General features: G+C 37.1%; 1 protein-coding gene across 1 annotated transcript; it reads right to left on the bottom strand.

Annotated features, from left to right (window-relative positions):
* Nucleotides 1–2,663: 2,663 nt before the first annotated feature.
* LOC149815907 (pleiotropic drug resistance protein 1-like) lies at nucleotides 2,664–10,261 on the bottom strand. The gene is made up of 24 exons (XM_089989645.1): nucleotides 9,736–10,261; nucleotides 9,508–9,628; nucleotides 9,330–9,418; nucleotides 9,167–9,251; nucleotides 8,911–9,070; nucleotides 8,753–8,829; nucleotides 8,331–8,384; nucleotides 8,157–8,247; nucleotides 7,739–8,040; nucleotides 7,317–7,598; nucleotides 6,903–7,219; nucleotides 6,549–6,709; nucleotides 6,322–6,425; nucleotides 6,085–6,241; nucleotides 5,881–5,997; nucleotides 5,664–5,779; nucleotides 5,227–5,559; nucleotides 4,831–5,121; nucleotides 4,555–4,638; nucleotides 4,344–4,477; nucleotides 3,947–4,174; nucleotides 3,691–3,862; nucleotides 3,322–3,576; nucleotides 2,664–3,237 (listed from the first exon to the last, which is right to left on the bottom strand). Exons 1-24 carry the CDS (start codon nucleotides 10,065–10,067, stop codon nucleotides 2,962–2,964), a joined length of 4,338 nt encoding a protein of 1,445 aa, XP_089845771.1. The 5' UTR covers nucleotides 10,068–10,261; the 3' UTR covers nucleotides 2,664–2,961.
* Between the last annotated feature and the right edge of the window lie 2,697 nt (nucleotides 10,262–12,958).

Genomic DNA, 12,958 nt, shown 5'->3' with positions numbered 1-12,958 from the left:
TTTTTGATGTGAGTTATGTAAACCTCGGTGTTGTAGAGCCAAAAATGTTTGTTGGGGTGAGTTATGTGTGCACCTCTGTATTTTATCAATTTAGATTATTGTTTAATGAGTATCGTATTGGCACTTGTTTTGGCTTTGACTGACAGTTGTTTGACTTCTAGTTCTATGAATAAGTTGAATCACCCAATTGCTTATTTGCCCCTTGTTGTTTATTGAATGATCATATCGATCGTTATCAGTGATGACTCAACTATTATTTGCTTGTGATCATATTGGTCTTTACACATTAAATCTCATATTATTGCAAAATTTATTGCTTTGATTTAAATATTGTTTTCAAATTTTCTTGCTTATTGACATCAGTTTGTTTTCATTAGAGTATTTTTACCCGTCTTGTTTCTTCATTCTTCCTTATCATTTGAGTGATTTTTTCTTTAAATAAGAGATTTTGTTTTATTAGTTTTACAACCATAGTTATGGTGAGTTATGTGCATCCATTTTAGTTGATGGTATTGATTGCAATTTCACAACCATTTGTGAGGTGAAAGATATGCACCTCTTGTGGTTATAACTGGTATTTATTGTCAATTTAGATGGCTGGTATTGATGGTGTATGGTTACTTGTTTGGTTATTGTTGACATTTGTATTTATCTCTTGTCTCATGCGCTGATACACTTGAATTTTGAGAATGTTGAATTGAAGGTCAAAAAGGTGATTTCTTGTAGTGAGCAAACTATTGTTGAGATTTGCAAATATCATTTCTTTTGTTATGATTTGTTTTATGTGAAATTTTTAAAATCTTTTCACGTATTTTTTAATCTTTATCATTACCCATTTTCTCTTGCATGGAAAATGGTTTTTCATTAAAAAAATTGCATGCATTATTATGTGCATTAAATATGCTTTAATTACATGTTGGATATATATGTTGATGATATTTAGATTTGTTCCATGATGGTTATCTTGTATTTTTTTTATGAATTTAATTAATTCTTTCCCTTTTTGTGAGTTCCTTTGAGCTTTTGCATTTAATATACATGTTGTGTTTTGATGAATTGTATCTCTATTTGAAATGCTTATCTAAGCCTTTGGGACATTATTGTAAAATTATTTATATCTTCTTATTTTATGTCTAATATGTGCTTGTGTTTTGAACTTTAGTGATCAAAATTCTGCTATGTTCAAAATTTATGTTTTCTTGAAAAATATGTTGTTTTTATGATTATGATTGTCTAAATGAGAAATTCTAAAAAAATAATTTTGAAGTATATTTCTTTATGTCTATCTGAATGACTATTGTACCTTGCTTGAATTGTTGCAAATGTTTTTAAATTTTTTAAATTATTGATTAAGGTACATATCTTGCTTTTAAAATTGCTTAGTTTCTAATACCTTTATATTTTGTTATGAAACTTAACCATCCTTTCTTTATATATATATATATATATATATATATATATATATATATATATATATATATATATATATATTCCTGTTTAAAATATATTTGTTTTGAAACTATATACATATGACTTATAACTATTTTTTAACTATTGTATTAAAATATTTAAAAAAAACTATTTAATTAGAATTTATTTTTTTGTGTAGTTGAAACTTTTGTTTTGTTTTCTCTGCAAATTCTTAAAGATGATATGGGTTGAAAATTAAATTATGTTTTTTATGATGAAGATAGTTGATGAGGCATTTTGTAAAGATTATCAATGAAAACTTGGATCCTTCTTTTTTTTTTCAAACTTTCAGTAATCACACCGTAAGTTTGAGGCAAAGTATTAAAATGTGTGTGTGTGTGTGTGTGTATATATATATATATTTAGGCTAACTGAAATATAAAAACCAACAAAATATATAAACTGGTATGCACCAAGAATTTTCACAGGTTTTTTTATTTTTTTCTAAAATTTCACCGTACAGATGCAATCTAGATGTTTAGTTTTATAGAATCAGACTCTTAGATCATTCAATTACAATCTATAAGAAAGATCTTTTAAGGCTTGAAAATCAATGACTTAGAATTTTTGTAAATATTCAAGCATACAAAATCACATTTCTTGATCCGATTACGATGATCCAATAGTCAATTCCAAGCAAATGGACCATGCCGAATGCATCTGCAGGGTTAGATTTGCAAAAATCCTATGAAAATCTTGATTCATACTAGTTTGTGTATGCCCATTGGTGTCTCTTGTGATCTTGTGTATTTGCCATTGATTGGCTCATGCATTGTCATCACGTTGTACGTTGTAGCCATTGTACTTGTACTTGTGCACAATGTGGTTTACTTTTGGCTTGATTTTATTACAATTGTATCACGTGAAGGTTAGAATATCACATACGTATATAACACTATGTCCATGTTTCTTCAAGTTATGGAATCAATGTACAATCCTTGTGCATGAACGCTCTCTCTGTGTGTGTGTGTGTGTGTAATGCACGGGCACATTATTAGTTAGTTTTAAAAGCTCAAATTCATGTGCAGTTAAGCTACCCTCCAAATGGTTGGTCATAGTGATCTTATAGAGTTAATTCTAGTCTTAATGTATCTTGTTCTGGAATAGATGTATATTGATTCATGAGTGGAAAACACTCTTTGTGACCCAGCAGCATTGTCCAGATGACAATCTGAAATTCTGAATGGCCGGTATATTATAACATTCAAATAGCATTCTCATTATCAAACCAACATCCACTATTACAAATCCAAATAAAAATTGGTAGCTCAAGAGCTGTACAAAAAGCATCATGCAATCTCCAAACTGCGATAAAGTATATTTGCAGTAGGAAGTCACTATACAAATCAATGTCAACAAAAGGGATAGAATTTACTCCTACAGACGCTGATATAACTAGATATGATCTCTTTCAGCCCACTACCTCTTCTTCGATTACTGAATCAATCCATCTTACAATTATTTCAAATTGATTCAATATTCCAAGGGCTGTTATCTTCTCTCAAAGTTGAAAACCTTAACTGAGAAGGCAAAGACAAATGCAAACAGCAAGGAGAATCCCACAACCACTACTGACACCACACCCAAGAAGTCATGACGGAACCCAAAATGAGACCTTATGAATTCCTCCACTGTCATGGTGGTGGTTGTGGAGGTGAGCACTTCTAGATTAGTCTTTACATCACCAAACTGTGAAGCGACTAGCCCATACAAGGTCCAGGCAATAGGGCATGCCCAATAGTACCATCTCCACCACACGGGCATTGACTGAAAAGCATAGAACAGGTAATTTAACAACACCATTCTGAAAAATATCTAATAGAATAAACAGAGGTGCAGATGATCACATACCGGTCGTGGGATGAGGAAGCCAGAAAAGAGGTTCCAAATTGCATAAAATGCAGAAGACACAATGGATGCGATGTGATGATTGGGAGTCATTGCAACTGCCATCATCCCATAGTAGGTGAAATACAGGAGTGTGAAGAACATGAAGAATAGGTACCAGAAAAACTTGGCAGCAGTCCATTCAAATCCTATCATTGCATATACTATAACTCCATAGACCAGACTTTGAGCGAAAACATATGGTATTTCAATAGCAGCCTGCAAATACATTCCAATGTTTATTAGCTGTGGAAATACAGAGACAATATGTACTTATTGTTAGTAAATATGACTAATATAGGGAGTCTTATGAATTAAAAGACAGCAGTTTACCTGTGCAAAAGCATATGGCAGAGCTGAAAACATTCCAGCAGCCCTCTCCCTATAGAAGACAGTTCTTTCAATGGCTACAACTGGTTGAACAGATGATCCATTGTTTATACCAATGAATAGAACGGCGGCATACATAGAGCCCATCGCGTTGAACAGATCCTGCTGCTTACTCCTGTGAAGAATACAAAAATCAGATATATATACTCTAGTTAAAGAACTTTATTACATGAAATACATTGAATCAATTTCGTAATACCTTTTCATGCCAAGGTTCCAAAATATAGCCCCAAACATCAAGGCTATGATGGTTGTGAAGAAGAACCGTATAGCTGTGTATGGAGGGTTCCGCCAGTAAGACCAGTGCTGTTTCCATAGGCATGCTAAACACTGAGTGATGAAGGACTGCGAGTACTTTGTTGGGAAGTAGAGATCTTTAGAACCAGGTGGAGGTGAACTCAGTTCATTTATCAGTGCTCTGTTTCGCCTGCAGAAATCAGAATATGAAATTTTATGGATGTTTTGTACAAGGCATATGCTTAAATCATGAACATAACGCCTTATGTTACTTCCAACGTGACCATTCTGATTCACAGCGAACTAATCCATGTCATAGACAGACATAATACGAAGCATATAAGTAAGAGTATACTCACTGATACAGATTAGAGTTTCTGTATATCTCAGCAAAGTCTACACCAAGAATGTTTTCTTGTGCTTCTGTTGTTACTTCCAGCATCCATGTTGCTGGATTGTACCTTTCTTTTATCTTGCTAACTCCATCAATTCCCTAGAAGAAACCACAACTTGATTTATCTTTGGCACAAAGAAGAAACAAATTTTGAGCACTAAATTAGTATGTCTCACCTCAAAGTATTCAATTAGGTGACATGAATGCTGGCCCAATGGACCTACATATATTTCCGCTCCACCTCGCTTCATTAGGAATAGCTGAAATTCACGAGAAGTTACTTCAAGTACGGAAGAGGGTCGGCCTCCAAGAACTCACAACTAATATGTAACTACTTGCATGTGCGCAGTTTGGCTAATTTCTTAACATAATGATTTTGTATCATTGTTAACAAGGCATGCATTGTCCATTGATAAAAGTTAGGAATCTACAAAGATATATGACTGTCTTACCTCATCAAATGCTTCAAATATGTCGATACTGGGTTGATGAATTGTACACACCACAGTTCTTCCTGTATCAACTGTGTTTCTTACTGTTCTCATCACAATTGCTGCAGCTCTGGCATCAAGTCCAGAGGTCGGTTCATCCATGAATATTATGGAGGGATTAGCAACAAGCTCCACTGCAATTGTCAACCGTTTGCGTTGCTCGGTTGAGAGTCCATTTACACCAGGTAACCCCACAATGGATCCCCTCAATGATGTCAGTTCCACAAGTTCCATAACCTCCTCAACGAATAGCTGCACACATTGATCCTTGAAGTCAGATAGGAAGCACATTTTCCTGATGGATACTACAAGAAATGAAGATCATTCATGATACACTTGACAATTGTCAGTTATAACCTTTCTTGTAGCAGAGTCAACTTCAGGAGGTAAACGAAGCCATGCTGAGTAGACAAGGGATTCATATACGGTAACATGGGGAGAATGGATGTCATTCTGCTCACAGTAGCCAGAAATACGAGCAAATGTTTCCTGTTTCTTTGGATAACCTGATATTTTGATGCTTCCTGTGATATATCCACCAGTTTTTCTTCCTGCTAACACATCCATTAATGTAGTCTTGCCAGCTCCACTTACACCCATCAAGGCTGTTAATACTCCAGGTCTGAAACACCCACTTACACCCTTTAAAAGCTCTAACTTGTCCTCCATAACACCTTGAGATTTCATTTCCTACAGATTTCAGATTTTACTTAAAAGACAGTTCTGATATTAAAAAATTGAAAAAAGAAAAAAATACACCTAGATCACAGTGTTTTCAGAAAATTTAGCTTTACCTGTGGCATGTCTACTGAGTATCTGATGTCATCAAAGGTGATGGATAGAGGTGTAAATGGAAGGACCATTCCTTTCTTTTGGCTATGAACAGATTCAGTAATATATTCTGGTTGAGCTGGAGTAGACAGTTTCATATTTTATCAACTATTCATAGAAATCACAGTGATTTGCTGCCAATTAAGAATAAACGCTTGGGATTGATCAAAGTCGGATTACCTTCAGGGATGTTCCTTGCTCTTGAGGATAGTTCCAAATCTACATTTTCTCCAGTCAAATTAGCTTGTTTCCCCTTTAATGCTTCTTCAGATATAACTCCTTGTGATTTTCCAAAAGCTGCATGCACACAGCCATCATGGGGCCAGCCTGATAAGTAACATTAGGGCCATGTATCATATGACAGAAATTAAAACTGGAACTTACGTTTGAGATAAGCAAGAGAGACGGTAAACAGTCCATTGAAGAGCAAAGTGTATCCAAAGAGTGCACCAACTCCAATCCAATACCAGTATCCTTGATGAAACATTCCACGCGCTTCCAAGACTGACACGCCCAGTGACACATTTGAATTTGGTAGAACCTACAAATCAAATCGATTGAAAATGAAATGCAATTCCCAATGCAGCCATGATATGCTTCAGGATAGGATCAAAGACTTACTTGTCTCCAACTATTCCCAAGGAATTCATTCACAGAAATGGCATTCTGCCCATACATAAGTGGTGAAATCCAGTAGCCCCAGATCCACCATTTCTTAATATCATCTGTTGCAAATGAATAAGATTCACTAAATAACTATAATTTTTAAGAAAATGCTTACATCTTAATAAAGAAGAATGTATCTATAAGAAAAGAAAAGAAAGAGAACAACCATATGGTAGCCTTACCCTTGGAGAGTATGAAACCACCAAGAACGATAATCACAAGCATTGCGAAGGATCCAAATGTATTTGAAATAATCAGGTCACGGCCCAAGGAAGCAATTAAACGGAAAAGACCAGATGCCATTTGGTTAATTGCTAGAAGCAGGAGATATTGCCTGAACATCCTGTAGTTACAGCATGGGAGGGTGCTCATATTAGAACATTTTGTATTTGAATTGCATTAGATTCCAACTAAGGGAAGCAATAGATTATTATTTCTTGTTCATACAATATTCTCTTGTTTATGCAGAAAATGTGAAAGAGGCCATGATTTAATCAGAGATATAAATAATCTTCAAAATGAAATTAATAACTCACCTGCCAGCATTTGGATCAAAACCAATCACATAGTAAGTCAAAAACACCCATACAGCAGCCTCAATAATTGATACAGGAACGTTAGCAATCCATGCAGGGAGTGAATACGCCCATGCTGGATAGAAACGCAAGTCTCTTTGCTTATAAAAAACAGGCAGTCTTGCAATTGTCATAGAAAGCTCAGCAAAGCCATTGAACATAAGTACGACTAGCCCAAAAAACAGAGCACCCAGATAAATTACTCCATCATTCACCGTGTTCCGGTGCATCTCAGTACGTAGAAAGAGTGTCATTGTGATAAAGCCGACGACTGTAAGCTGTAACAAGATTAAAATATATAAAACGATTGAGCAACTCATGAAAGATCGTCAAAATATTCTTCAGAATTGGGAGCAGACATCTATCACTGCTCACCTGCGTCATTTTGAAAATATAGACAAAAGAATTCCTCTTCATTAGCAATACTTCCCTTGAGAAGCATGCTTTTAACAGCTCCTTCTTGCTAACACCATACTTGGAAGTTGTTAATGCAGCAGGATGACTCTTGCTCTTGTCAAATAGTACACGAAGTTCAGCATCTAGTCTCTGTCCAATGTAAAATGAACGAAATGCCTCTGCAAATTCTTTCACAGGTACAAATCTGTAAGTTTCCTCATTGTGCATCCAGTACTGCCTCTGATCATTACGGGATGTTACCTAGTAAATTATAGTAGATTACCTCATCAGAATGTTACATATATACACATGCATATATTCAATAAAATGAGATATATTTATATTTTTCAGTTACAGGAAATGGAATAGGCTGTCAATCATGGAATCTTGGTAGAGCTTACTTCTTGTAGAAAATCTGCAACACCTTTCCTCTCAGGACACTTGAAGCCCATAGATTCAAAGAACTCAAGTATATGCTCACGAGGACCGTGGTATATGATGTGCCCATCAGATAGAAGAATGATGTCATCGAACAAATCATAGGTCTCTGGTGCTGGCTGCAGCAAGGAAATAGCAGCTGTGCCACCAAGAATATGAACATATTGTCTGATGGAATTCACAATTCTGTAAGTAGTGGAGCTATCTAAACCAGTTGAAATCTCATCCATGAATAGGGCTCTCGATGGTCCAACCACCATCTCTCCTGGAAAAAAATCATGAATGAGCTACCATTGTAACTGACATTTCTTGCTTGAAAAGGAAATTATTTAGATAATCATACACCTCCAATGTATCTTAAATTAGGCCTATTCTTTCTACCTGTTGTTACACGCTTCTTTTGTCCTCCAGAAATTCCTCTGAACATTTCGTTTCCAACCATGGTGTCAGCACACACATCTAGACCTAGTATCTGGTATTATAAACGATGTTACTGAAAATCGAGGAATATAGGTAATCTTGCGGATAATACAGAAAGTCATTATTGACACCTACCTTTAGCATATAGTCTGTCACTACATTGGCCTTCTGTCCTTCCAGTGATGCAGCCTATAACAGGTTGAAAGTTGAAACCGTGAAAATCTAAGCCTTATTACAGATTCCAGCTTTTTGTATTATCTCCGTTTATGAGTTGCACATGAATGTTTTTAGTTTTTTGGTGATTAAATTTTGAGCTGAGATATAGAATGATGCATGATGCTTCGGTGAAGCAAGCATCAATCCTGACAAATATAGAAGAACAAAGCAGCCAAAAAAACTTAGGGAATGAGAAATTTAAACATGATTTAGATGGGAATACAAAATGCAAAGAGACCAATATGAAAAAGGAACACAACGGAAAAGTAACATGAACCCTGCTTGTCAAAAACATAAATGTAAATCAAAATGGAGGGAAGTACATTGTCTATGCATCCTACCTTCATGAAGATATCAAGATCAGGATCTGGCTTAATATTGGCCTCCTTTTCCCTTCTAGACAACTCTTCCAACATATCTGCCTCAAAGGAAATGAAATTAACACAAAAGAAATGCATAAAGCTTTATGTATTAATACATTAACTTAAACTTTACATACCATAACGTGAACCAACTCCTTGGCATCTAGCAGAGAAAGCTAATGCTTCCCTGACCGTCATTTCTCCAATATGGAGATCATGCTGGCTAACATATGCAGAGGTTCTCTGAGGAACAAACTCTTCCAAACCATGTCCATTATATGTTATTCTTCCAGACATCTAATGTTTCAAAAAAATTGGAAAACCATCAATTCTGAAACAAGTTTTACCATCTAATTTGCTAGGAAATGAAGAACTGGATGGTTGTGTCAGTACCTTCAAACTTGAATCGAGTTTTCCTGACAGAGCTAACAACAAAGTGGTCTTCCCAGAACTTGGTGGGCCTAAAACCAGCGTCATCCTGCAAATTATAAGCCAGCAAGTGAATAATTCCGACACCAAATTTTTTTAGGGAAAAGTAGATTGGTTTATTCTTTACCTTTCAGGTCTTATGATTCCATTGACATTATGAAGAACGGACAACAGTTTCTTCTTCTTTGGAAGAATATTGAGGAAGTTCAAGGAACTCTTTTCATGCAGAATTCAGAAAATTCGTAAGTCACTAATTCCAATTTATCCCTTCTCATCTATATAGATTGGTGAAAATTTATAATTACCTCTAGAACATTGACAACAGAATTCAGCAAAGTGGGAAGTCCTCTGCTACCAACATAAACTTCTGCATCAACATTCAAATTCTCGAACCGAACTTCGATCTTTGGCATATCAATTCCAACTCTAAAACCCCACAGCATTAAGAAGCAAAAACACCCATTAAAATCCAGGACATGAAGGACTAATTTGTGATATGAAAACATCTATCTTGAAATAATCTCACGAATTACCGATCGATTCGGTCTTTGAGCTTGACAAGGAACTTCTCGTTGTCCTCGTCCGCAACTCTGACGAGCCTGTTCAGCAAATTCTGCCTCTCCTCAAGCCCAAGCTTGAAAACATCCACTTCTGTTAGCTGACCACCTTGATGTTGACTGAGTATCCCCTTCCTGATCCTGTCATAGGTGGGCAGCTTCTCGAGGGCTGCCCACCTGAGCGCTTCCTCATCATCCTCATCTCTGGAAGACCTGGAGAAGGCATCACTACCACTGTTCCTCCACACAGTAGATGATCCCATTGCTCTAAGACTCCCAACTCTGTAAATATCACTCCCTGTCTCCATTTCTCCAGGTCACTAGGAGCTCCAATCTCCCACACCCACAAACTAAATCGCAATACGAAGAATGAAAAAACTTGGAACACACAGATCCAAAGATCAACTTAGATATGATGAAATCTTGGGTGGCACCTAAGGAGAAGAGGGCTGTCCTCCCCTTATATTGGTGGAGAGAGATGATGAAATCTTGGGTGGTACCTAAGGAGAAGAGGGCTGTCCTCCACTTCTTATATTGGTGGAGAGAGAGAGAGAGAGATATTTCCCAGAAGGTGGCGGAAGCCGGCGGCTCTTGTGACTTGAATGAATGATTAGCCAAGATTGACCCATACAGTGTATTTCAACGTGGAAACTTGGACTAAGCGAAGATTGGATCCTGGTCCCGATGGTCTCATCTCCAACCACAAGTACAGAGTCTGCAACGTTCATTGTAGGGGTGGCAATCGGGTCGGGTTGGCGGGTTGGTGTCAGCATACCTCAACCCGAACCCGACCCGTTTATTAAACGGGTCAGCTGTGGCAAACACGAACCCGACCCGTTTAATAAACGGGTAACCCGACACGACCCGCCAACCCATTTAATAAATGGGTTGGGTCGGGTAAACGGGTTTTCAGGTTCGCGGGTCAGGTTGGCGGGTTGACGGATCGGGTTGGCAGGTTGGCTGGTCGGGTTGGTGGGTTGACAGGTTGGGCAGACGGGTTGGCGGGTCGGGTTGGCGGGTTGACCCACCCGCCTAACCCGTTTATTAAACGGGTCAGCCGGGTTGGCGGGTTGGCATACCCCCAACCCAAACCCGACCTGTTTAATAAACGGGTTACACGGGTCGACCCGTTTATTAAACGGGTTGGCGGGTCGTGTCAGAAATTGCCACCCCTAGTTCATTGCACTACCCTGGTTGGATTCATGTTGATATGAGATAACAACACTATGGATCCGCTCAGATCAAATTGGGTGTTACATAGACCCAGAAAGATCTAGAGCAGCCTCCACATAGGATCTAGCATATTAAAAGTTAGGCCACATCTGGTTCTTAGGGCTACTCCTTCATCTGTATCTGACCACGTTTGCAGCCGGACTCGGACCATGATCCTGCGGTCTCGATTCCGTTTGCAGCCCTGGTCCATGACTTGAGTCCTCATGACCTTTACACATGGTCAATAATAGGGACAGGCTGGACAGCCTACGGATAGCTTGTAGTTCGGCCCAGAGGGCTTGATTTTGAACTAGGGTTCAATCTGAACTGGGCTTAAGCTTAGCCAAGATTTTGGCAGGCTGGACACGAGCTAGGCTGCGGCCTGACTCTGGCTGGCCCAACCAGCCCTACTATATATATATGAAAATGGGTCTGTGCTAAACCACATGCTAAATGGGGTTTTGGGGCTTCTCCGGTGCTTTTTATGTGGTTCCGGCCCCATAAATGTGTTGGGCATGGTCAATTTACTAATAATCCCACCTGCGTCTTGTATTTTCGATGAAAAAATTGATGTATGGAGCCTCGAAAATTTACAAAGATTTTGGACTGTTGATTTTTTGAACTTTATAAAAACCCACCAATGTGTTGGAATCAAACGCTTCAAGAGCTGATCCCTGTAAAATCAAGTACATAGATCACATCTGTATGGTCAGAGTTTAAAAGTAAAATAAATAAAAAACAAAAAATTCAATTAGCATAATTAATATATATATATATATATGAAAAATATAAGGTGTTTCCTACCATGATACCATACATACCATACAGTGGTACACTCTTGTTTGTATGGATCCAGCCATCAAATGGTAGATCTATCCATATGATGTAAGGATGTGTTTAGCTTTGTTAATTTATTTAAATTGAAAGGTTTTATCACGTCTAATACATCAAAAGATCTTACTTTTGAGACAATGAAAACCAACGGCTCACAATTCATGAAAACAAAGGGTGGTCTAAAGATGTTATAAAACATCATATTTCAGTCAACTTTAGCACATGAAAATAGTAAATAAAACATGTTAATCGATCCAAAGGTTATATTTTGCATTTGGAGCTTAGCTCTATGCAAATCAAGTGTGTACCACTAAGGTACCATCATAGAAGCACTAGCGTGTAATAGGAAAAATGGGTCGGTGCTAAACCACATGCTAAATGGGTTTTTCGGGCTTTTCTAATTCTCTTTATGCTGTTTCGGCACCATAAATGTGTTGAGCATGGTCGATTTACTAAGAATCCACACCTCGATCGTGTGTTTTCGAAGAAAAAAATGATGTTTGGAGCCTCAAAAGTTACAAAGATTTTGAACAGTTGATTTTTCAAAGTCTATAAAAATTGACCCATGTGTTGGAATCAAACGCTTAAAGAGCTGATCCTTATAAAATCAAGTACATAGATCACATCTGTATGGTCAGAATTTAAAAATAAAATAAAATAACCTAATAAACCCATTTAACACGCAGTTTAGATCGATGCTAAACTGCGTGCTAAATGGGTTTCTCAGGCTTTTTTATTTTAGAAAGAGAGAGAGTAATGGATCCATGCTAAATGAGTTTTCTATGGTTTTTTTGTTTTATTTTTAAATTCTAACTGTACAAATTGATTTGATAGGGATTAACTCTTGAAGTGTTCGATTCCGACACATGGATGGGTTTTTGTAACATTCGAAAAAATCCAGTCCAAAATCTTTGTAAAATTTTTAGGCTCCAAATATCATTTTTTTCATGGAAAACACATGATCCAGGTGTGGATTCCTTATAGATCGACCATGACCAACACATTTATGGGGTCAAAATTGCGAAAAAAATACCAGAAGAGCAGAAAATTCCATTTAGCACTAACCCATATCTCTCTCTCTCTCTCTCTCTCTCTCTCTCTCTCTATCTATCTATCTATCTATATATATATATATATATATAATGAAAACCTA

Source organism: Nuphar pumila, chromosome 15 (assembly GCF_984573655.1).
Source record: "Nuphar pumila chromosome 15, dmNupPumi1.hap1.1, whole genome shotgun sequence".
NCBI classification, from domain to species: domain Eukaryota; kingdom Viridiplantae; phylum Streptophyta; class Magnoliopsida; order Nymphaeales; family Nymphaeaceae; genus Nuphar; species Nuphar pumila.
The sequence above is the reverse complement of the archived record's forward strand: the minus strand, read 5'-3'. Positions and strand labels throughout refer to the sequence as shown.